The following is a 20,780-nucleotide window of genomic DNA, read 5'->3' on the forward strand; positions in this document are numbered from 1 at the left end:
GGCTTTTCAGATGTAAATAACAAAGTAGGAGTGTGCTGGATATGTGATCGAAAGACATTGCCGCTCAGTCTATATTACGTAGAGAGCGGACCAAACTTCAGTTATCCTAGAAGGGCATGTCAAAGAGACATGCTATAATTTTTGTCCCGCAAATAACGTTTATAGGGACTCGGTGAATTGCTCCTCAGTCGGTTTTTGGTCGTACCATAGTAACGGTCTTATTCATTTGCATCGCAGTTCTCTTCGGCATAAAGTGCAAATAATGAGGCCACTGACCTTGGTGGATTTATATGGAGGGGCCAGTTATTTTTAGCTAGTGTGGTAGTAACAAGACATGGGTGATAGAATAACGCTATCTTGAAGATGGCAGCTCAGGTTGACTCGGTCACCATCCAGGCGGTTCACCCTCATCACAGGCTACGACCATGGATACACTTAACCACCAATTTCCATTATCAATAATATTGCAGTCATCACCGCCGAAATAATACGGTATGTTAAAGGCTTTATTTAATTCTAGCTTCTGTAGTGAATGTCTTTACCATTGAGTTCCATGAGTGGACAGGTCGGTGTATCATTTGTCAAATCACCACATGGCAAACGCTGAAACAAGGGCCACTACCAAACCCAAATATCCCTTTGCCGCCAACGTTGTCGCTGAACTTTTGGAGCTTGACTTAGTCTCCTTGGTACCATCCGCTGAGGCAGTACCAGTAGCGTCCGAATCAGTCTGAGTTGCTTCAGACTTCCCCTTGCCACCAGAACCAGCTTTATCCTTAGCAGCAGTGATAGTATAGACAACACCATCGCCACCATTCGTATATGAGAACACATGTCCACTCGCAGGAGTCGTCACAGATCCAGGGCCATTACTTAATGTGGCTGACCCAGTCTTGAGCGCATCATCCGGCTTCAAGAATGTGCTGACGCCATCAAGCGAGAATGAGAGGTCAGATTGGCAATCAAATGCATCCATGTATTTTCCACAATTGGTGTACTGGACGTTGAGTTGTGATTCGAGCGTGCCAAGGTTTGATAGGCCGACGAGTTTGGGATCGGTGTCGGGGCAAATCTCAACGATACTACGAGACATTAGCATGTTGACAGTTTTTACAGAAAAGGAGTACCCACCTTGATAGAGTGCCGCTGAGTTCGCAGCAACTGTATCCCTCCATCTGCTGTAGGTTCGTTCCCGCGTCACCAGAATTGGCATTGTTAGAGCATGTTCCCGCCTGCTGAATAGCGTCGTTGACAGCAATATTAACCTTGCCAAGATTGCATGAACATGCGTCCGGGGCATCCTTCGGGGCGGGAAAGTATGGAACCGGGAGTTTAGCGGTTAGACAATTCTGCATGTACGCGATGATGTACTCTTCGTATTCGCATTCCCAGACCCTGTTCCAACAATAAGCTGCGTAACAGTTGTAGTTGTTGACCGAGTCTTGGCAACCACATGCTAGAAGCTCTTTCTGGCTGTTGTCCTTTTTGGCCTGACTGATGCAGCTCGATGTTTGTTTGTTTGCGTCATTTTGACAGCTTTCGAATCCTGATGCATCGACACAGCCTTTACTTGTAAGGCTTGGGCTAGCTGCTATGGCCGGAGAGGCAAGGTAGAGAGACAAAAGGTAATAGAATCGCATCGTATTAATGAAAATAAGCTCAAAAAGTACGTGACAGAGTTTGAGATTCGGCCGTGATCATATCGCTACTATTATATCTCATCACTCCGGGACGCCGGGGCCAAATTAAGAATAGAAAGACCGCATGGCTAATAAAGAGAGCTGAAATCTGCCTTGAGGTGTCAGGGCTGAAAAGTCCCTAGATATTAATTCAGGTCGACATATCCGATTTATACGACCATGCGTTGTTGCAAGACCACAAAAGCCTTGCAATATGTATGCCGAGATCCCGAGTGGAGAGATTAAATTCCAATACAAGTTAGAAGAGATTAAAGCACGGGATATTTCCGTATTTATTCCGCGTCCATTTTGTCTGTTTGACAATACTACTGTTACATTGAATGAATCAGATATGCTTCTTTAGAAGGGTAATTGAATCTCGTAAACTCAAATTAGAGGCGAACAAGGCCGTCAACATGCCAAACGTTACAGCTTCGCACTGCTGCCCTGATATGGCCTCAGCACTGCCACAATGTTTATGAATTATGGTTGTGATTGAGAATAGAGAAAGTCTTTCAAGGGGAATACTCATGCGAAAGACTTGACTATCTGTTCACTGGTGTTTTGTTATCATGATTGTGTTTCTATCGATGCAGGTTGATTTTGATAAAACATACCCTGGTGGACTTGTATCTTGTGATTTTGTTCCTTTGATAATATTTATAAAATATTAAGCAATATAATGATACTGTAGGTTTCATAGCTGATCGGAGGTGATGAGCTTGAAACGACAACAAATTGGATAGTGAAAATCCCGTCACGGATATCTCGGGTACCTTATCCAACCCCGGCTTCAATAGCACCTTGACATTCAAGATCGCAAGTCTCCATAAGCCTTCTCCACTTCAATGGGCTCTTCATTGGAGTGTGTGTATACGTAATTGAACAAAACTGCTCTACCATTGTCCATGTCCTCTGTCATCAACCCAAAACTCACTTCTCTAGATTTTCCTAGAACACGTAATCATTTTATATCTTCGTCTTGATAGCGAACCACTCGCCAATCAGAAAGGCTCTCGCAGCGACCAGACACCCTAAACCTAGCGCCAGTATACCGGTTAGAAGTCCACTCAGTGCCTGAGTACCCATTCTCTCAACCATGGTACCACTAGCAGGAATAGATACCAGCAACGAGAAGCTGATGAAGAAGTTGAGTGTACCTGACAACTATTCAGTAATTTGTAAAGCTATCTCAGAACGGAGTTTAATCATACCATAGTATCGGCCGTATTCTTTGGGGTCGCATGTCTTGCCGACACATACTGAAAACAGTTAGCCGACTGACAGTGATGGATCTGAACACCGCAAATAGCTCTTACCTGGTGTGATAGACAAGAATCCTCCAGAACAAAACCCCCACAGCCCAGTGAAAACGTAGAGAACAACGCTTCTGTTACCAAATGGCACGAACAAAGCACCCATAAAGATAAGTGTCATTACCATCATGAAGATCAAAACATTGCAATGACCAAACTTGTCGCCAGCTATTCCAGGAATAACACGGCCAAAGGCTGAAGCGCCACCGACAATAGAAACCAAGGTATAGCCAGCCTCAGCTTTCAGACCAGCTTCGATTGCAAACGTAGGAAGCAAACCCCCGATGCCATAAAGCACAAATTGGATGGCAAAGTACATGACTGATAGCAATGAAAATGGAACAGACCGAAAAGCTGAGAAGTTGAGAACAGCCATACCACGTTTTTGGGTGACAGGTACAGCAGCGAGCTTTGTTAGTCGCTTGTAAGGAATGAGACACAGAGTGCCGACGATGAAGATACCGAGAATGACAAAGGCCAGAATACGCATTGACCAGCTCCATCCGACCTTGGGAAGTAGTGATCGAAGCATGATTGGGAATATGACTGTACCGATAGAAGATCCGGTGAGAGCCAGCCCAATAGCCAACCCTCGTCTTCTTGAGAAGAGTTTGGCGACGACAGTAACGCCTATGGTACCAGCAATGGCCATCGAAAATCCACCAAGTATCCCCAAGCACAGCATGAACTGCCAATACTCTTTACACTCAGCTAGTAGGACGAACATGACCACAACGCCGCCGCCGCCTATGATGCTCACTGCGAAGGGTCCATGCTGATCAAGAACTGGCCCAACCTGGATGGCCACGAGCATGGAGAGAAACATCCACATTCCGGGAATCCAGCCAATCTCGCCGGCTGTGTAGTTGCTCAATTGGTTCAGTTCGAGATAAGATTGAAATGTTCCAACAGATTGCATCATGCCTGGATTGTTTAGTGAGAGTGATTGGGGAGTCAAGTAGAGGACGTACCGAATGTGGGCATGAGAAAGAGGAAACTTCCAAAGACGCAGATCCATGCTGATAGACTTGACTCTATGTCCACGGGTGTTGTGTCGTTGTTATCCTCTGTTGATTGTGCTTCCATCGTCGCGGATTGTTCGTGGCCAAACCCATCCCTGGTTAGCTCGGGCGATTTTTCCGGTGACATCGTGGCTAGTTGTTCTTCTTGTGATTAACAACATCTACGAATGTTTGGAAACAAAACTGATATGTTTACCATCAGAATCAGACAAACATGACGATCTTGAAACGATGACAAATCGAAAATTGAAAAACCCGGTGTAAGGATCTCGGATACCTTATCCGACCCCGGCTATAGCACCTCGACATGAATTAACCCGAAAGATCGCAAGTCTCCGCGAGCTACCCCACTTGAACAGGCTCATCATTGGACTGCAGATAGGTCTTTGAGGATGGCTAACTGCTTTAGTTATAGAATTGTTGCGGTATCGCTTGAGATAGGGCAACTTTGTATGTAGCAAGCGCTCTAGAGAATTATGATGATGGCAGGATTCGGAGTGAGAGGTTGGTCAGTTTATGCCTTTATAAATAGATGTGATTTTCACTGTAAGATGCACAAGGTAGAAAGATGTGTGTTGTAGAGCTTGATTTATTTTTGGAGAATTCTATCTCTAAAAAAAAAACTCTAGAAATCTTGATGCTTATTTTCGAGTGTCTCTTGACCGAAGCCTTGTACTTGTCTTCCAAATCTTCAATCAAAACATCCAGTGATCAAAACCTCAGAATCTCTTGCCGGCAAACATGATTCCAATGATGAGCACCAACACAGCGATAGTAAGCCATTCGCCCGTGTTGCTCTTGGCCTTGAGCATCTCCAAGTCGACCTTTACTCGTTCCAGTTCGGCCTGGATATCAAGGATCTCAAGATCCTGTTCGGCAGCAGGCCGATTGATCTGCCCTTGGTTATCAAAGAGGTGCTGCACAGTTGAATGCGGGACTGCCTCAGGATCGGTGCAAAACACCCATGTGGTAATGCAATGGAAAGTAGACATTCTGTTTCGAATCAAATGTTAGTAGATGGCTTCAAGTGTATCATAAATAGCTTAGGTAGATGCATACTTGTATAGTTGTAGTAGTGTATATAGTGATGGGAAGGCGGTGGGAATGGTATAATGTGTTTGGTCTAATGCTCTCTCCCATATTCGAATCCCTTCTTCAAGATCTGCCAACCTTCCTGTTCGGTCATATCTATCAGTAAGCCCGGAACCTAAGCTCATAAGAAAGAGTGGCAATTCATAGTATGTGTCTGGCGTGACTTGGACTGCCTTTTGAGCAAGCCTGATAGATTCGTCTAGATCATCCATTGATCCCATCATGCAAAATCGTTCGCCTATGACATTGCCAAGGATGTGAAACGCCCGTCCCCTATCCGGATCATCTTCTGGGGCTAAAGCGAGGTTGGTTTCAACAACTTGTATTGCCTCGTCGAAATCTGACTGTGCCCCGGTCCGTAGGTGCCGTTCCTTTAGTCGACTTGCGAGACGCAGCGATCGCTTCAAGCGTCGCTCATGATCGTCAGGTGACATCTCAAGAACTTTTTGAGCGATGGCAATTGATTCACTAAGGTCTTCAAGCGACCCTGTAGCAGCCGAGCGAGATTCAAGAGCAAATGCCAAGTCAAATGACCGAGAAATCCATTCATTATCATCATCGTAAGTCTCGCTTGTTGCCTGTCGGAGGAGCTTGACCGACTCTTCAATGTCGCTTCTGGTTCGTGTGAAGTGAAATGTCTCTGACAGCAAATAGCCAAGGCGGTGTAGATACGTTGCCCTATCCAAACTATTTTCTGAGTCTGCAGCGAGTGCGTCTCTTGCGAGTTGCACGGCTTCAGTGGGGTCAACGTTCCCTTTTCGAACACCATATTGTTCATGCAGCAATTGAGAAAGCGTCGAGAGACATTGAGCCCTATAGGATGCATCAGGTGGTATGCTATAAACAGATTGTCGTACCGTATCCAAACCCTGCTCCAATTCATCAAGAGATTCCTTACAGACGGTTTACTCATATAGAACGCGACCGAAATGATCAACGTATTCATGCCTGTGTTCATGACTCTCCGGACAGTCTTGCACCACTTCTTTGGCGGCCTCAAACGACCCTCTCCCGTTACCATCATCCTAGAGAATATAAGATAGGTTATCGAGATATCGCAGTCTGTCAAGATCGGTCTTGGGGGACATTTCTACTGCTTTTTGAGCTGCGGCGATGGCCTACTCAAGAGCATCATCACACCCATTGTGATGATACAGATCCCATAGTATCAGTCCAAGATCATTATAGTAACGAGGGTGGCTCGGATCCTGGTCCGACGTGACAATTGTGGCAGTTTGAGCCATTTCTGCAGCGCGTCCTCCAGCGTTTGTTCTTCTCCCGATATGTCGTGGTAGTGACCGCGTAGCTCAAGAGCTAGGCTATTCATGTATGAAGCGAGAGCCACTTCTTGGTCGTCATCCAGGCTGTGTATATCCGGCTCTGACTGTTCCCCTCTTCCTGGAGCTTGTATTGTAAGCTCGTTCATCTTGGACCTTGATATTTGAGAGATTTAGACGAAGGCCCAGGTAAGCGACTGCAAACTGAATGAGGATACTGTCAAGGCGCTCAGCTGTAATATGCAAATAATAAACGAAGGAGGGGATTTCAGTCAGCTGCTACAGCCTGATCCGTGGCCCATACCGTCACGTGTCGATATTTCAGAGGTATTTTTACTATCAATCATCGCAGCCTCATTTCGATATATTTGCTGTGCCTCAGCATTGTATCTTATCGATAAGATGGTACTGTGAAATTGCGCGCAATTGAAGTATAATTGCTACCAAAGCTTACTTGGCTAAAACAGAAATGAAAAATATTATCTTTTTACTTATCTATTGGATTTTGACGATCATCGGCTACACTATGCTCATGATATAACTGAAACCTTGCTGTAAAATGCAGAGGTTGTTTGAAGTCTCGTTACAGTTCATCGAGTTGGGAAACTGATCTCAGTAACTAACCTAAAGTCGTCTAGTAAACCCACAGCTATTCGCATTTCCTCGTTTGAGCCTTCTAGAGCATTCTCTCAAAATATTATATCCACTTACACGCGAGGGTACTAGTGATTTTCCCAACTAAGGAGACCCTTGGCAGATTAAGTTGGCATCGCGCCCTTAGTTGACATTGACAGGACGCCCTGCTATTGACATTTGCAACAGCCGCTGTGCAACACGATAACAGCACATCTATAAAATCATGCATTTCCATAGAATAGACAACTATCAATAAACATCAATCAATCGACTTCAAAATGACATATGATACCCCTTCTACTAAACAATTCAACCTACGAACTCACCGACCTGGTGACATGGGCTACATCACACACCGCCACGCTGTCATCTACGAAAACCAATACAACTTTGACTCCCGGTTCGAGTCTTTGATATCAAGAATCACAGCAGATTTTCTCGACAACTACAATCCAGACCTTGAGCGCTGCTGGATCGCCGAGAACAATGGCCAATTCCTCGGCTGCATTATGCTAGTCAGCGACAAAAAACCAAAGACAGCAAAACTTCGACTTCTCATGGTCGAAGAGACCGCACGAGGTCTCGGCGTCGGAACAGCTTTAATCCAAGCCTGCATCGACTTTGCGACAAATGCTGGGTATGAGCATATCGACCTCTGGACTCAGAGCGTGCTGGAGGGTGCTCGTCGCCTATACGCAAAGGCTGGGTTTAAAATGATTGAGACCCAACCTCATAACGACTGGGGAGTTGATTTGGTCGGAGAGTTCTGGAGTTTGAAGTTGCAAAGAAAGGAGATAGTCTAAAAAGCAATAGGCGGCGACAAGGGTTTTCGTCTCCTGTCTCAGTCGAAGAACATGGATTTTGAATATGGGGCGGGAATAGACTTTTGCTGTGCCGCCGAAGAAAAGGAAAAAAGGGTAACATTTCTCACCAATCGTATCATCAGTAGCATTATTTTTTCGACTAATTAGTAATATGACAAGTCCCCATATCATTTAACCTGGCCTCGTTGCTAGGCCTAGAACCATCGCGTGTGAACACGAGTCGGGATCAGCAGAAACTGTAGTCTGTAGGGCTACAAGGGGTTCAGGTCGGGCAGGGGAACGCGAGGGTGCGGAAGGGGAAGCGGCCCGCGCGGTGAAATTGGTTAAGCTTTGGTAAAAGGATCGGCAGTCCCATAGAATAGAGAGAATCATATCATCCGATCGGTCTGTCCACTTCGGATCCGTAGTGGGACGTTCAGTTGTTTCGCGATGGGAGCAATAGGGTAAGTTTATGTTTGTTTCTTTATTTGTTTGTTTCTTGAGCAAGGCTACTATCATAATCGGATAGTGTTGGTTTGTAATTCTTGGAAATATCGAGATCTTTGAAATACTAGAGTGCATTTACATTTCAAATTAAATCTTCTATTTTCTCGTAATAAAGAATTGTTGTCTTTCAGGGTGAACTCAACCCAAGTATTTCTCCAGTGACGACCCGAATTGTCAATTGACCAGTCATATTCTCATTTGAGTCCCCTGCATCTGTGCCTCTCCAACACTCAACCTTTTACCAAACTTGGAATTGTCAATCAGTCAGATTTGCCTCTTTCTTGGGTACGAGACCTCTCTAATTACAACATGTTGCATAATCAGTATCCATCCCAAGTTATCGACAATCACCACCACTCAAGGTTAATCACTGAAAAGCAAGATTATCGTCATAAACAACGAAGCTGAAAAGCATGACTCCCAACGATGAGTGAAAAACATGCTCACATCTAGTAAAAATGCTGTATTACCTACCCGTTACACCGACCTACATCCTCTTTGTCTCGAGGTCGCATAATTGCAAGCCACCTATCCTCACCGTTGAAGATCTTCATCAGTGGCTTCACCTCCCATCATGCCAACTCACAAAATCCTAACGCCTCTTACAAAGTTGCCAGTTATAATACACAAGAAAACGCAGATCACTTTTCGATAGACAGTTTTGATATCAGTCTAGTTACCAAGCCTATCTCTTTTATTCTTCCGGTAAAGATCTTCGGGAAATTTTCCAATAGTCTAAAACAAAAGTGGCTTGCATCTGACAACCAGGGTCACTATTGGACCTCAACTTATTAGGGGCTGGGGAAACAATGCACCAACGTTGGCGGAGCTCTTGGGTCAAGGACGTGGCCCAATGATTTATGACAGAAAACATAATCGTTATTGATGACCAGTGGAAGCTCCGTGGAGAGACGGAGAGCTTCTTTCAAGTAAAGAACGTGATTTCGCAGATCAGGACTCGGCGAGCATGTTTACTTGCAGGGTTCTGAGACATTGTTTCTTTTTCTCAGTTTAGTGAAGGACTCACCCAAGAACGGTGAAGATTGTCAACATACTTGTCAAAAGAAAATAAGCGCTACTATTGGGTTTAGTCTTATCTCTCATGTGTGTCTTGGCCGTTGGGCTTCACTAGACTTGCGGTACACGTTCAACTTTGCTATCCACTTTGGCCTAGAACTGCTTTAGTTTTTAAATTACAGGGGAGTTGCGCGCCAGTAATTTACTAAACACGAAAAGGTAAAGCCAGGATTAAGCGCAACGGCAATTGCAACGCCTCGTCTTTGTCGGGGTTTGCTTTCAATGCGCAACAGCACACTTCACTTAGCAGCTTTTGGCGTGCAGTTTTCGTAAAGATGCAGTCAACAAGCAATCATCGATCATAAATTACAACGTTGATCGTCCCAAATCAAGGACTTGAGATTTCCGGTACTACATAGGGCGCCAATGATCTCCCATCGTCGCGCCCAGCTTCGGACCATCGGCATTGCAGATGCTGCCATGTGCTGCCGATCCCTTCTACAAATAAACGTCCCACAGCGGCAACTAAAACTGGGATGTTGCAAAGCCAGGAACGAGTTGAACAAACAAGTGCATTACAAGTGGATCTTCGTATTGAGAAAGCATAACTTTGATCGACAATAGCCCTGCTGCTCCACGATAATGTAGACAGTGCTCCGTAACGGAAACAGACGTCGAATGAGAGCCGCCTGCAAGTCATGGGCAACAGGTCGTTGACGACGTGGCTAGAAAAGGGTGACCCCTGCGTCGTACAGGCGTAGTCCACTACACACGAAAGGGCATTCAACGTCTATATTACTGTACGATAACGTATGCTGTGCAATTTCCCAGCTGCTGTGCAAGGCTTACAGCTGTCACATATCAATTTGTTTCTGCGGCCTGAGATGACAAGGTCTTTTCCAAGAGCCTCATGTATTTCAATGCAGTTAAGCGCGTCAAGAAACAGGAAAACGAGGCTTGATGACGATGAACCTCGGAGGAAATCTCCCGAAGAAACAAAACATAATTCTCGTCGGGGCTCTGTTTTGAGGCTCAACCCCACATTACGGGCGTTTTTTCAGGTATCGGCTCTAACGGGCGTTTATCGTGCCCGCATCGTGTGAAAAAAGATCATGGAGTTCTCCGTATGGAATTTAAGATTTGACTAACTATTTTAGTCACTCTTTGTTTTTCATAGTAGAGTCGCAAATGATACCGTCACACCAAAGCATAATAAACGTAAACCCTGCTAGAAATGGTAATATGATCTGAGCTTAATGTCATGGGGGGTTTCCCGTGCCCGAATCTGCCGTGTGGTCGATCATGAGCAGGGGGAAGGGTCCGGAAGAGGTACGAGACGAGGCGAGCTTCTCCACCAGGTGCATTGATCACAAGCTCAGCGGAACGTTGTTGACGATCGTGACCTTGGACTCTGGTTGAGGAAACATGAATGAGAAAACAAGGCTGGGCAAAGGTAAGTTTTGGCGAGAACCTCTCAGGTATAAAGACCCGGCCATCCTCCCTCTCAAACTCATATTCCTCACCACCAACAATCAACTCCATCTTCCAACAACATCCTCCAACACTTTCAACACTTTTCCACTCTCCCAAAACCAACTTCATCATACAAAATGCAGTTCTCTACTCTCACCACTGTCTTCGCCCTCGTCGCCGCTGCCGTCGCTGCTCCCCACAGCAGCGGAGGCAACAACCCCGTCTGCTCTGCTCAGAACAACCAGGTCTGCTGTGACGGTATCCTCACCTGTCCTATCCAGGTTCTCGGCAGCAACTGCAATGGCAACTCTTACTGCTGCAAGACTGACGCCCCTGTTGTAAGTTTCACTCACACACTCTACAAACGATTAGTTTCTAACTTTCTCAGGGCGCTCTCATCAACGTTGCTCTCCTCAACTGTGTCAAGCTCCTCTAGAGGACCAGTTGCATTAGCAGCTCGCAGCTCTCTCTCTCTGAGTGCTAGGATGTGCAGGATGGGTTGATTGGTTGGATAATGGGAACATGGTGTGGAGGATACTGACGGGGAAGGCCTCTGCTAGCTACTCCGTGTCAATAGGGTCTTCACTTCTACTATAACTTGGCTCGACTTATATACTATTATTTTCGAACGATGGGTCTTGTGAAATTGTACTTGAATCATTTGGTGAATGTTTGTTGCAGTCCCTGACATCTGCACACATTTCCCCTGCATATGCTTGTCTTGTCTCTCTTTCATCTGATAAAGACAGCCACCAATAGTTCGTCACTTTCACGCTAAAACAATTCTCGGCAATTCAAATGTTATTGTTTGGGACACCAAGCGCCGGATGTCTCGGCCTTTAACTTGGACCATCCCTGCTCATGCGTTGCATCCATTAACAGTGGTGTTAAAGTTATGGACTAGTTGTGATCAGACACAATGCTCTTTAAGCCTCAGGGCGTAAAAATAAATTTAATAAAATTATGATTTAAATAGCATAAAATGAATTACTAATTCCGTCTCTTATATCTCAAGCGACCAACATTTCTGGTAAGTCAACTTAGCCGGATCCGGACACCCTCTAGTGCTGGGCCTTGAGGAACCTTTATCTCACTACAAGAGTAAGTGCCCATTCTGATAACTGGTCAAATCATAGCCGTGCTCAAACAAATCATTCCAGGCCGTGTCAATGCTCGGTGTAGGATACTCCGGTCTTACCGGGTTTTGGCTCTTGACACCGAACCACGACATAAACTCTGTATCAATATCGGCCTCGGCATATGAACTATTGTCAAAGACAGCCAACGTGGCATTTCCGAGCCTCCGGATGATTTGCATGCTTCGCTCACCGACTGTCTTGCCGTGGGATATCTTGGACAAAAGTCTCACACATGTCTCAATATTAGACTCGACCACCTCCCGAGTCAATTCGTGGCGGACGATGGAGCTGGCACGGATAGAATACAGCATTGTGACAGCTGCCAAAAACAAAGAATCCAACGCCACAAAAGTGTAGATGATCTTGTTCTTGGCGTACAACGCGTTGTAGCAACTAATCAAACTGATGGATGAATCAGCGCAAAGCCGAATTGCATCGGCGCTGCTCACGGGTGAAGCGTGTGACGGACGGTGAAGATTAATAACCGCTTGGTGGTACGCAATCTGAAACCATTCAGGCGTCTGATACATTGACAGCGGAGCGAGATACCTAGGAGCGGACAGAAGCCATGCGTTGAGACGAGTGTAGTGCTGCTGGCGGATGGCGTCGAGGTTGGTGCTCTCCAAATTTGCACCTCCAGCTGAATGAAGAGCTGAATAAATGCCTCCGTTGATTTGGCGAAGTTCCACGATGTGGCGAAAGGCTGACATGTCTCGGACATCCGGGAGGATATTGGGAATAGCGCGGTCTGGCGGGCCGGCGAGTTGTTCATCTGAGAGAATCAAAGGGAGAGGGATGGTTATGTCTGCATCTTGGATTCCGAGTGGTCGACCGAGAGATATGGATACGCTTCGATCCATCGTGTACAGACTCCAGAATAGTCTCTTTCGCATTTCTGCGTCCAAAAGAGACTTCTGCGACAAACTCTCGTCTCGGTGCATTTCGATGCCAACGGCAAGTCTCAAAGCCATACCAACGGTGTACCACAGATTGACAGACTGTGGTTCATTGCTTCCGAACAGACAAAGCAGTGAAAGACATCGTATACAATCAATGTCTTCTGCTGCCAAAACACAATCGAGATCTCTCACCGCCGCTTCAAAGAAGTGTTCGTGAGAAACAGGCGCGTCAGAACTAATACGCGCTTTTTCCGAAGCTCCTATCGCGAGGACCATGTGTACTTCAAACGCAGATAGTCTGTTTTGTATTTGTCCGTTGCAGTAAGGGATGTAGTGCTGTTCCATAAAGGTCGGCCGATGAATGACGGGATACTGAGGCCATCTGCGGTCGAAAAACACGTCTATCAGTCCGATTCCATCGCGATGGAGGTTGAATGTGTTGGACGTGGGAGTCGGAGGCGTGTCGCTAGCAGAGAGTCCATTCCACAGCTGCCAAGGGCCACTCCTGAAACCAGTCTCGGAGGTTCCATTAGCATTCGCTCCTCGGAAGGTGGGAAGAAGCATTCGTCCGACATAGCCTCTTTCGAGGCTCGCCACCGATCCGTCAGGTTCTGGTCGCTGGATAGGGCGCAATTGCATACTGTCTTGGGATAGTGCTTCTGAGGGAAGTCGCGATTGCATCGTCAAGCGTGTCTGAAGTTGATTGACGCGATCTTTCAGACGCTCTACTTGGCCTCTCAGATGGTCGCACTCACATTCCCTGTCTTGTCTAACAGAGAGGCGATCTGAAGGTACACAGGGGACATTGGCGGATAAGCAAGATCCGCAAACAGGATGTATACCATCGCACTGCACAGTATGTTAGCTGTTGTTCACCGTTCCACAGCATTGATGCGTAGACTGCCTTTTGTTTTCTGCGGCGACATCTTTGACAGGCGGCGGATACTCTCTTTAGCCCATGACGCGGCGATTTAATTCTGTCGACGACGATGCTGTCTTTGTCTGAATGTGTGTCATATCCTGTGGTCTCAAAGATGCCGGGCAGTTCTCCATTGTCTGCAGCCGACATTTTGTAAAGTTGATGATGATGGTGATAATGTGAGTAGGTAGTATGAATTGAGGGAGTCGATTGGCAAACAAATCATGCCCGCGCTAGTGGGCACAGTAGCGGAAAAGCTTGGAAAACGTCATGGTACAGAAATAAACAGTTCAACGAGGCTGGTCTAAATGGTCTAAAAGTGAACTACTAATTTCGTCTCTTATGCTACGCGATGAACTAATAATCCACTATCGATAAGCCCAACAATCTCCGATCTAATGCCGGCGCTACCGAGGTGGACCAATTTGGTCGGGCCTTCAATAACAATGAGGAATGAAACTAGTCAGTCATCTCATGTTGAATAAAGATATTATTTTTTAGGTTATTTATTTTTATACCCTAAGGCTTAGGATACATTCATCTACTAACTACAGCCCAGTTGTTTAAATGAAGTCCTACTAGACGATCTAAGTCTGTACTTCCGTCATGACGAATCCCGTACTTGTCAGCATCTCTCAAGATGTAATCTATATAGTCACCCGCTCCAGAAAGGTGCAGGATATAAGAAACTGCATAGTGAATTGCCAGCAGTCGCAGCGATAGAGGATCTATATGTCTTTCTTCAGTAAGAGAAAGCGTCTAAGTAATAGGAATATCATCCGAAAACCCTAGGGGGAGAAAAGTTCTAACATAGTACCAGTATAGGACTGTACCATCAGGCTTAAAAAAATATATATCAAAATCGCCAAAATCTAAATACAGTTTTAGAGTCAGCATTAAAGCATTTCCAGGACAGTCAATTTCAACGCCCTCAATTAGATAAGCAGCTCCATAGTCAAACATATTAAATATCGCCAATGCTACTTCTTTCAAGGCATTCTAGGATAGATTATTAACAGTTACAGTCATAAAGGGTGCTAAGGTGTCTTACTAGTTCTCCGCAAGAGTCAAGTTTTGTTCATAAGTGCGGTAAAATGTGTACCACCTCGAGGGGCTTAAACCGTTGCCCTACTGGGGGCTGGCCATCTTGGTCACATGCAGCACCTTAACCAAGTCTTTCAGAACGAAAGCGTTTCAAGGCCTCTTTCTTATTAAATTTATTTAACACAACACACCGATAGCGATCTCAGATTAGACAGGCCCCTCTTAGATTAGCTATCCTCTCTGGCATCCCTACGAATATATATACTTATCGTTGCATACTCATAACAGCTAAATAAGATACAGGTAAAGGCTAGGGTATCTTTTTAGTCGATACCTTAAGTGGCAGAAATAAATTATCAAAAAGGTAATCGGCAAAGTTATCGAGGGATGCTCAAAGCTCGTCTCTACGGGTTAGGTCGTCAAAGTTGATTTCTTCATCTGTTGCTATTAGCAGTCCTGCAAACGCGAAGAAGGCAGCCAGAAGTCTATCTTTAGAGGTTTCATTCGTCGAGTGCTCATACGTTAAGCTGACGAGTTTGACGCGGTCATACTTGTCTCGACCTGCTCTAGAACCTTCGTCTTCTTCAAAGTGGTTGATAATTTGGTCAAAGCGGCGCTTAGCACAGTCGCGGTGGCTTGGATCTAGAGGAGGCTGCGACGAAAAATATAAGATCCCTTCCAAGGAAGACTGATGTCGATGCAGCGGCGATGCAGGTGGTGCCATTTTCGCTGAAGTATACTTCTGTAGCCGATGACTTCCCAAATGCTTGTATGTAGAGGTAGAGTTTGGCTGGGGCTACTGGGGGACGGACAACGACGCCCAAGGTGGTGAATATGATAAGATAACGAAGCGGCAGAATACTGCTAATCTACCTAGGCTAGCTTAGCTGTAGGGGCTCCAAGCAAGCCTATTAAGTCTCAGCCTCCGATTACAAAATTAGGGTAGGTTAGTAGTCTAAGAAAGCCTGGCCTAAGCTGACTGATTAATTTCATTTCTTATTATTGTAGCAGCCAATATTTGAGAAAATTGAGCCACATGTATCTGCATCTGTGCTCCGTCGTCAGTAAACTTGTCAAGGAATCTTGTACTTTTCATCCTGTTCTTTTGCTAAGCGCTAGCTTGAACAAATCATCAAGCACTTTGAAAGCGAAGGCATCAGACCAGGTCGCAAATACGACTATGTCAAACTGATAGTCAAACTCCTTGATGCGGTGTTCTCATATCCTGCAGTAATGATGCTGATTGTCCCGAGTCATGCATTTGAATACGGTGCAAGGTAGCTGGGCAGCAGAAATGTTAGCCTCTTAAATCTTAGGGTACAGAAATAAATCTTCTAAGAAGCTTAGTTTAAAGAACAAAAGATTACCTTTTATTTTCATCTCTTATGTTTCCAGCAGGCAAATGTTCTGATACCCGGGAGGAAGGGTACATGCTGCAATTCCCCTAGGGAAACAACGCCAACCAATAGCAGATCTTGCCATATCTACAGGGGCCTTCATTAGTGCTCCTCAGCTATCAGTAACCACTGTGCCAGAATCTTCAGCGCTGTCCCTACCCCGCAAACTGAACCCCTAGAAGCTTAGTCTCGGAAGCAGAGCAATCTTATCAACTGCCATTCCCCATCGGAAATTCCATCGGAACCCATCTCGCCTCATCTTGACTTTCCTCTCCCTCAACCACATACTGACTGACTCACGCTACAATGCCACGCCCGATCGTCCCAGCGCATCAACGACAAAGAGCAGCAGAAGCATGCAATCTCTGCCGCGAAACTAAAAAACGATGTAGTGGTTCCGCACCTTGTACTCAATGTGTGAGGCGAGGATTGGAGTCGCAGTGTTTTATCACGTATGCGCCACGAGGATCAAGAACCAGAGCAAGGGCAGAGAGAGCTGCTGCTACTGTTAATTCAGTCACGAGCACAGGTCGGACGAGTTCAGTATCCAACCAGAGTGTGCAGCAAAACTTGGAGACCGAAGAAAATTACAGACCGCTTTCACCATCTCATTCACAACAAGAAGATGACAGGGATAGTCAGGCTGATGCGTCGTCTGCTACGAATCCACGGATGCTCTTAAATTCACGTGGTGAGAGAGGTAAGATTCTCTTTTCACTCAATTGATAATTGCTCATCAACTATCAGTCTACATTGGTGGTGCTGCATCGATATCATTTCTGCAAATTGTTCGCAATCTCGTCTCTCAACAAATAGGACCTTCAGCATTTTCTCATAATGAAAAGAGCGACACCATGCTCGAGATTGAATCGCCAACTGCCACAACACACGATCATGAGATTAATGCAGATCTAAGTCTTGCCCGAAAGACACAATACCTACACTCATATTATGCTGTGGTATGTCAGCCAAAGCATCCTTATCGACAACACTAACACCATCAGACGGAAGCATTAATCCACATCTTTGACACACCCGAACTTGAAGCACATCTTTTAAGCCCGGCAGATTCACCCTCGCATCTGATATCACCTCTCAAACAAGCCTCTCTCGACTTAGTAATAGCAATTGGCGCGCAATGTGAATCACTCTCCAGCTCTCGAACAATAGGCCAAGCCTACTTCCGCAAAGCCCGCAGTCAAGCTTTTATAGGATTTCTCGAAGATCCAGACCTCGATATGGTCCGTACCTTCGTTCTCATGGCATTTTATATGCTCGGTGAGTGTCGACGAAATGCAGCCTTTATGTACCTCGGTGTAGCTGCGAAAGCGGCTCTTGCGCTGGGGCTACATAGTCGGGAATCATATGGACAGAAGCCAGACTCGGCAGATCAAGCCAAGTAAGTAAATATGAGATTATTTGTAAAATATAACTAACGGTCAGACTACGTGTTTGGATGAGTGTATGCATCCTTGATAAACTCGTCAACTCTCTCCTTGGCCGCCCATCCGCTTCAGCCCAGATCCGATCGGATAGCAAACTCGACGACGTCGGTCAACCAGGAGATCGGATAACCGAATGCTTAATGGCTGCAAACAAGGTATCATCCATAATAAATGACATAACCGACACACTATACGATCAAAAGAAAGTCACAATCCCAATAGTGGAACAGTTTCTCCAGGATATCGAGCGCTGGAAACGAGACCTTCCCGCATCGGTGAAGATACCCACAGAAGCATCAGGACAGCATGGAACTATTGCAAAGGTGCATGTTTCGTGTTTGTACTATTTGGCTGTCATGTTGGTTTCAAGGCCTTTCTTGATATCTACTCTGACAGCAAAGCCTCTTGCCAAGGGAGCACATTCACAGTTGGCAGCAGCCTGTCTCGATGCTGCTATGTACTTGTCACAAATATGCGTTGAGGCACTAGACGCTGGCTTGCTACAGGGGAATATGTGTATTATGAAGTAGGTACCCTTCTATCAATATGTTGTTCTCACTAACTCGTACAGAGCGCTTGTGTTTGGCGCTGGACTAATCCTCGGCCTCGAAATATTCGCAAAGTATCCCGTTGAATCAGACATAAACACTGCGTTCCAGGGCGCAAAACAAGTTTTAAAGCACTTGTCAACTCAAAGTCCCCAAGCTGCGCACTACCTCGATATTCTCACGACTCTCTCAGGTGCAATTGACAAGCGTCGCTCGTCGGAATCATCCACTGGTAGAAGTCGTTACGTTTCGAAGCTCTTCAGTTTGGATGCACCTACTAATTCGCAAGATGAAAATATGTTGGATGATATGTTTCCGTTTACGGATGTTCAAGCTGGAGTGGCCGATGATGCGATGCAGGATTGGGTCTTTCAAGAGCCACAGAGTGGTGATTTTAGTTTGGATTGGGAGAGTTTGAACGTTTCCTTGTGGGATACCTATCCATTTTTGTCATGATAATGTAGCGAAATATCAAGATTGTATTATTAACTCAACGTTCTCACTGTCGATTAGCTATCATACCTGTCTGTATTGACTGCCGTGTTCTGGATTGAGACAACTTACTTCTCCATACCAGTCGCTGTCACCACCCTGTAATCTACATAACCCACTGTAATTTCACAAGATCAGCGGCTATAGCGCCATAAGCCACTGATCCCGTCCGCAGTGCATTACCCGACGCAAGCGGATATCGCACTACATCCGCAAAAGTGCACATCCGTTATCTCACACAACTTTACTTCCGAAGTTCCGTCACCCAACAGCCGCAAGCGGTTGGAGATATTGATAGTGGTTGCAAGGCGGATATGAACTAGACGGCTGATGATTATAGTTAGATAACGGTCAATCGTGAGAAGCTAAATAGTGATGGTTGCTCAGCTCGAGATATCAATTCATCATCAATCATTACATCAATCAACTCATTAATACAAAACATCTACATCTCACGACTTGATTAAGTCTTTCAACCCAACCTCTATATTTATTTCACTTATACAACTTCAACATGATCAAGGATACACCCTCAATGCCCAACTGGAAGCACCTCTCAGTAGCAGTTGTCGGAGGTGGCATCGGCGGCATGTCCGTCGCAATCGCCCTCCGCCGCGCCGGCCACTCAGTCACAATCTACGAACGCTCCGACTTTGCAGGTGAAGTTGGTGCATCCGTGTCTTGCGCTGCAAACGGAACTCGCTGGCTGCACGAGTGGGACGTTGACGTCGCAAAGGGTGATCCCGTCGTTCTTAAGAAGCTCATCAACCGCGACTGGAAGACTGGTGAGCCCGTTAGCGTCTATGATTTGGACGACTATGAGAAGCGCTGGGGTTTTGTGTACAACATGTTTCATCGTCAGTATATGCATGCTATGCTCAAGGATACTGCTATGGGCGAGGACGGAGAGGGTGAGCCTGTGAAGCTTTTGGTTAAGCACAAGTGCACTTCTATCGATATTCCCAACGGAACTATTACTTTCGATAATGGAGTTACTGTCAAGCATGACTTGATTGTTGGTGCTGATGGTATCGGTTCCGTTGTTCGAGGAATTTTGGGTATTCACCCCGAGAAGAAGCCTTCTGACCAGAGCTGTCTTCACTGCAACGTCACCACCGAAGAGGCCGTCAAGGCTGGTCTCGTCGATTACTCTCAGAATAGTGCTCTTGAGTACTGGGGCGGCCAAGAAGGCAAGTGGGATAAGATTGTCTTGTCCCCTTGCAACGGCGGCAAGCTTCTGTCTTACTACTGCTTCTTCCCCCGCGAGCAGGGTGATTACACCACACAAGCATGGGGTTCCGACAGTCTTCCCGTCGAGGATCTCCTAAAGCCCTACCCACAACTTGATAGCCAAGTTCTGGGCCACCTCGCCATCGGAAAGGAGATTCAGCCTTGGAGACTCTGGGTTCACCAGCCTTATCCTTATATCCACAAGGGCAACGTTTGCCTCTTGGGCGATGCCGGTCATCCTATGATGCCTCATCAGTCTCAGGGTGCATGCATGGCCATTGAAGATGCTGCCGCTCTTGGAATTCTCTTCAGCAAGCGATACTTTAATGGCGACATTGCCCAGTCTCTTTCAGTCTATGAGAAGGTCCGTCTACCACGTGCCACACGTGTTCAGGCTGCTGCTGCCAAGGCTGCATACAACATCAACGAGAGAATTGGATTCTCGGTGAACAAGGATGTTTCTACATACAAGGTCGAGAATGAGAAGGAGGTCTTGACGATTGAGGAGATGAACACGTAAGTTTCTGCTGTCATAATATGTGAGATGGTTATACTGACTTTTGCAGATATGATATGTATAAGGATATCGAGGAGAAGTTGGCCAAGGCGAAGGGTGATAAGTATGATGGGTTTATTAACGGCTTGCCTGTGGGATTGGTACTTCCTAATGGTGTTACTATTGGGACTTAAAATAGGGTTTATTATTTGATTTGGCGTGATATCCGTTTGCTGCTTTTAATACAAGAATGTTCAAAGTTCAAGATACTGAAGGTTTCCCTTATGCTGGTCTCGACTTATGATTGTAATCATATTACCCTATTGTCCCTAGTCGCTTATTTCGTGAT

The 20,780-nt window shown here is 45.8% G+C and overlaps 9 protein-coding genes across 9 annotated transcripts; 4 read left to right on the forward strand and 5 right to left on the reverse strand.

Moving 5' to 3' along the window:
- Nucleotides 1-586: 586 nt before the first annotated feature.
- Nucleotides 587-1,640, reverse strand: FGSG_09070 (uncharacterized protein; the record flags this gene model as incomplete). The annotated part of the gene is made up of 2 exons (XM_011330421.1): nucleotides 587-1,082; nucleotides 1,132-1,640. 2 exons carry the CDS (start codon nucleotides 1,638-1,640, stop codon nucleotides 587-589), a joined length of 1,005 nt encoding a protein of 334 aa, XP_011328723.1.
- A 385-nt stretch (nucleotides 1,641-2,025) lies between these two features.
- Nucleotides 2,026-4,144, reverse strand: FGSG_09069 (uncharacterized protein; the record flags this gene model as incomplete). The annotated part of the gene is made up of 7 exons (XM_011330422.1): nucleotides 2,026-2,228; nucleotides 2,297-2,327; nucleotides 2,617-2,630; nucleotides 2,735-2,839; nucleotides 2,894-2,941; nucleotides 2,999-3,919; nucleotides 3,967-4,144. The coding sequence occupies 7 exons, from the start codon at nucleotides 4,142-4,144 to the stop codon at nucleotides 2,026-2,028; spliced, it is 1,500 nt and encodes a 499-aa protein (XP_011328724.1).
- A 592-nt stretch (nucleotides 4,145-4,736) lies between these two features.
- On the reverse strand, nucleotides 4,737-6,353 carry FGSG_09068 (uncharacterized protein; the record flags this gene model as incomplete). The annotated part of the gene is made up of 3 exons (XM_011330423.1): nucleotides 4,737-5,010; nucleotides 5,188-5,922; nucleotides 6,232-6,353. The coding sequence occupies 3 exons, from the start codon at nucleotides 6,351-6,353 to the stop codon at nucleotides 4,737-4,739; spliced, it is 1,131 nt and encodes a 376-aa protein (XP_011328725.1).
- A 947-nt stretch (nucleotides 6,354-7,300) lies between these two features.
- Nucleotides 7,301-7,825, forward strand: FGSG_09067 (uncharacterized protein; the record flags this gene model as incomplete). Its single annotated transcript, XM_011330424.1, has 1 exon — nucleotides 7,301-7,825. One exon carries the CDS (start codon nucleotides 7,301-7,303, stop codon nucleotides 7,823-7,825), a length of 525 nt encoding a protein of 174 aa, XP_011328726.1.
- Nucleotides 7,826-10,885: 3,060 nt separating this feature from the next.
- Nucleotides 10,886-11,453, forward strand: FGSG_09066 (uncharacterized protein). The gene is made up of 2 exons (XM_011330425.1): nucleotides 10,886-11,160; nucleotides 11,211-11,453. Exons 1-2 carry the CDS (start codon nucleotides 10,960-10,962, stop codon nucleotides 11,256-11,258), a joined length of 249 nt encoding a protein of 82 aa, XP_011328727.1. The 5' UTR covers nucleotides 10,886-10,959; the 3' UTR covers nucleotides 11,259-11,453.
- Nucleotides 11,454-11,915: 462 nt separating this feature from the next.
- FGSG_09065 (uncharacterized protein) lies at nucleotides 11,916-13,929 on the reverse strand (the record flags this gene model as incomplete). The annotated part of the gene is made up of 2 exons (XM_011330426.1): nucleotides 11,916-13,709; nucleotides 13,765-13,929. The coding sequence occupies 2 exons, from the start codon at nucleotides 13,927-13,929 to the stop codon at nucleotides 11,916-11,918; spliced, it is 1,959 nt and encodes a 652-aa protein (XP_011328728.1).
- A 1,285-nt stretch (nucleotides 13,930-15,214) lies between these two features.
- On the reverse strand, nucleotides 15,215-15,547 carry FGSG_13511 (uncharacterized protein; the record flags this gene model as incomplete). The annotated part of the gene is made up of 1 exon (XM_011330427.1): nucleotides 15,215-15,547. One exon carries the CDS (start codon nucleotides 15,545-15,547, stop codon nucleotides 15,215-15,217), a length of 333 nt encoding a protein of 110 aa, XP_011328729.1.
- A 979-nt stretch (nucleotides 15,548-16,526) lies between these two features.
- FGSG_09064 (uncharacterized protein) lies at nucleotides 16,527-18,669 on the forward strand (the record flags this gene model as incomplete). Its single annotated transcript, XM_011330428.1, has 7 exons — nucleotides 16,527-16,920; nucleotides 16,968-17,179; nucleotides 17,225-17,498; nucleotides 17,541-17,619; nucleotides 17,664-17,820; nucleotides 17,869-18,191; nucleotides 18,237-18,669. The coding sequence occupies 7 exons, from the start codon at nucleotides 16,527-16,529 to the stop codon at nucleotides 18,667-18,669; spliced, it is 1,872 nt and encodes a 623-aa protein (XP_011328730.1).
- A 550-nt stretch (nucleotides 18,670-19,219) lies between these two features.
- FGSG_09063 (uncharacterized protein) lies at nucleotides 19,220-20,625 on the forward strand (the record flags this gene model as incomplete). The annotated part of the gene is made up of 2 exons (XM_011330429.1): nucleotides 19,220-20,451; nucleotides 20,502-20,625. 2 exons carry the CDS (start codon nucleotides 19,220-19,222, stop codon nucleotides 20,623-20,625), a joined length of 1,356 nt encoding a protein of 451 aa, XP_011328731.1.
- Nucleotides 20,626-20,780: the final 155 nt, after the last annotated feature.

The sequence above is a fragment of the Fusarium graminearum genome, chromosome 4 (genome assembly GCF_000240135.3).
Source record: "Fusarium graminearum PH-1 chromosome 4, whole genome shotgun sequence".
NCBI classification, from domain to species: Eukaryota; Fungi; Ascomycota; class Sordariomycetes; order Hypocreales; family Nectriaceae; genus Fusarium; species Fusarium graminearum.

Excerpts from the sequence above, each read along its gene's own strand:
- FGSG_09066 (XM_011330425.1), top strand. The coding sequence starts at position 10,960 with ATGCAGTTCTCTACTCTCACCACTGTCTTCGCCCTCGTCGCCGCTGCC. Across the intron at positions 11,161-11,210 it reads GCAAGACTGACGCCCCTGTT|GGCGCTCTCATCAACGTTGC; the intron begins GTAAGTTTCACT and ends TAACTTTCTCAG.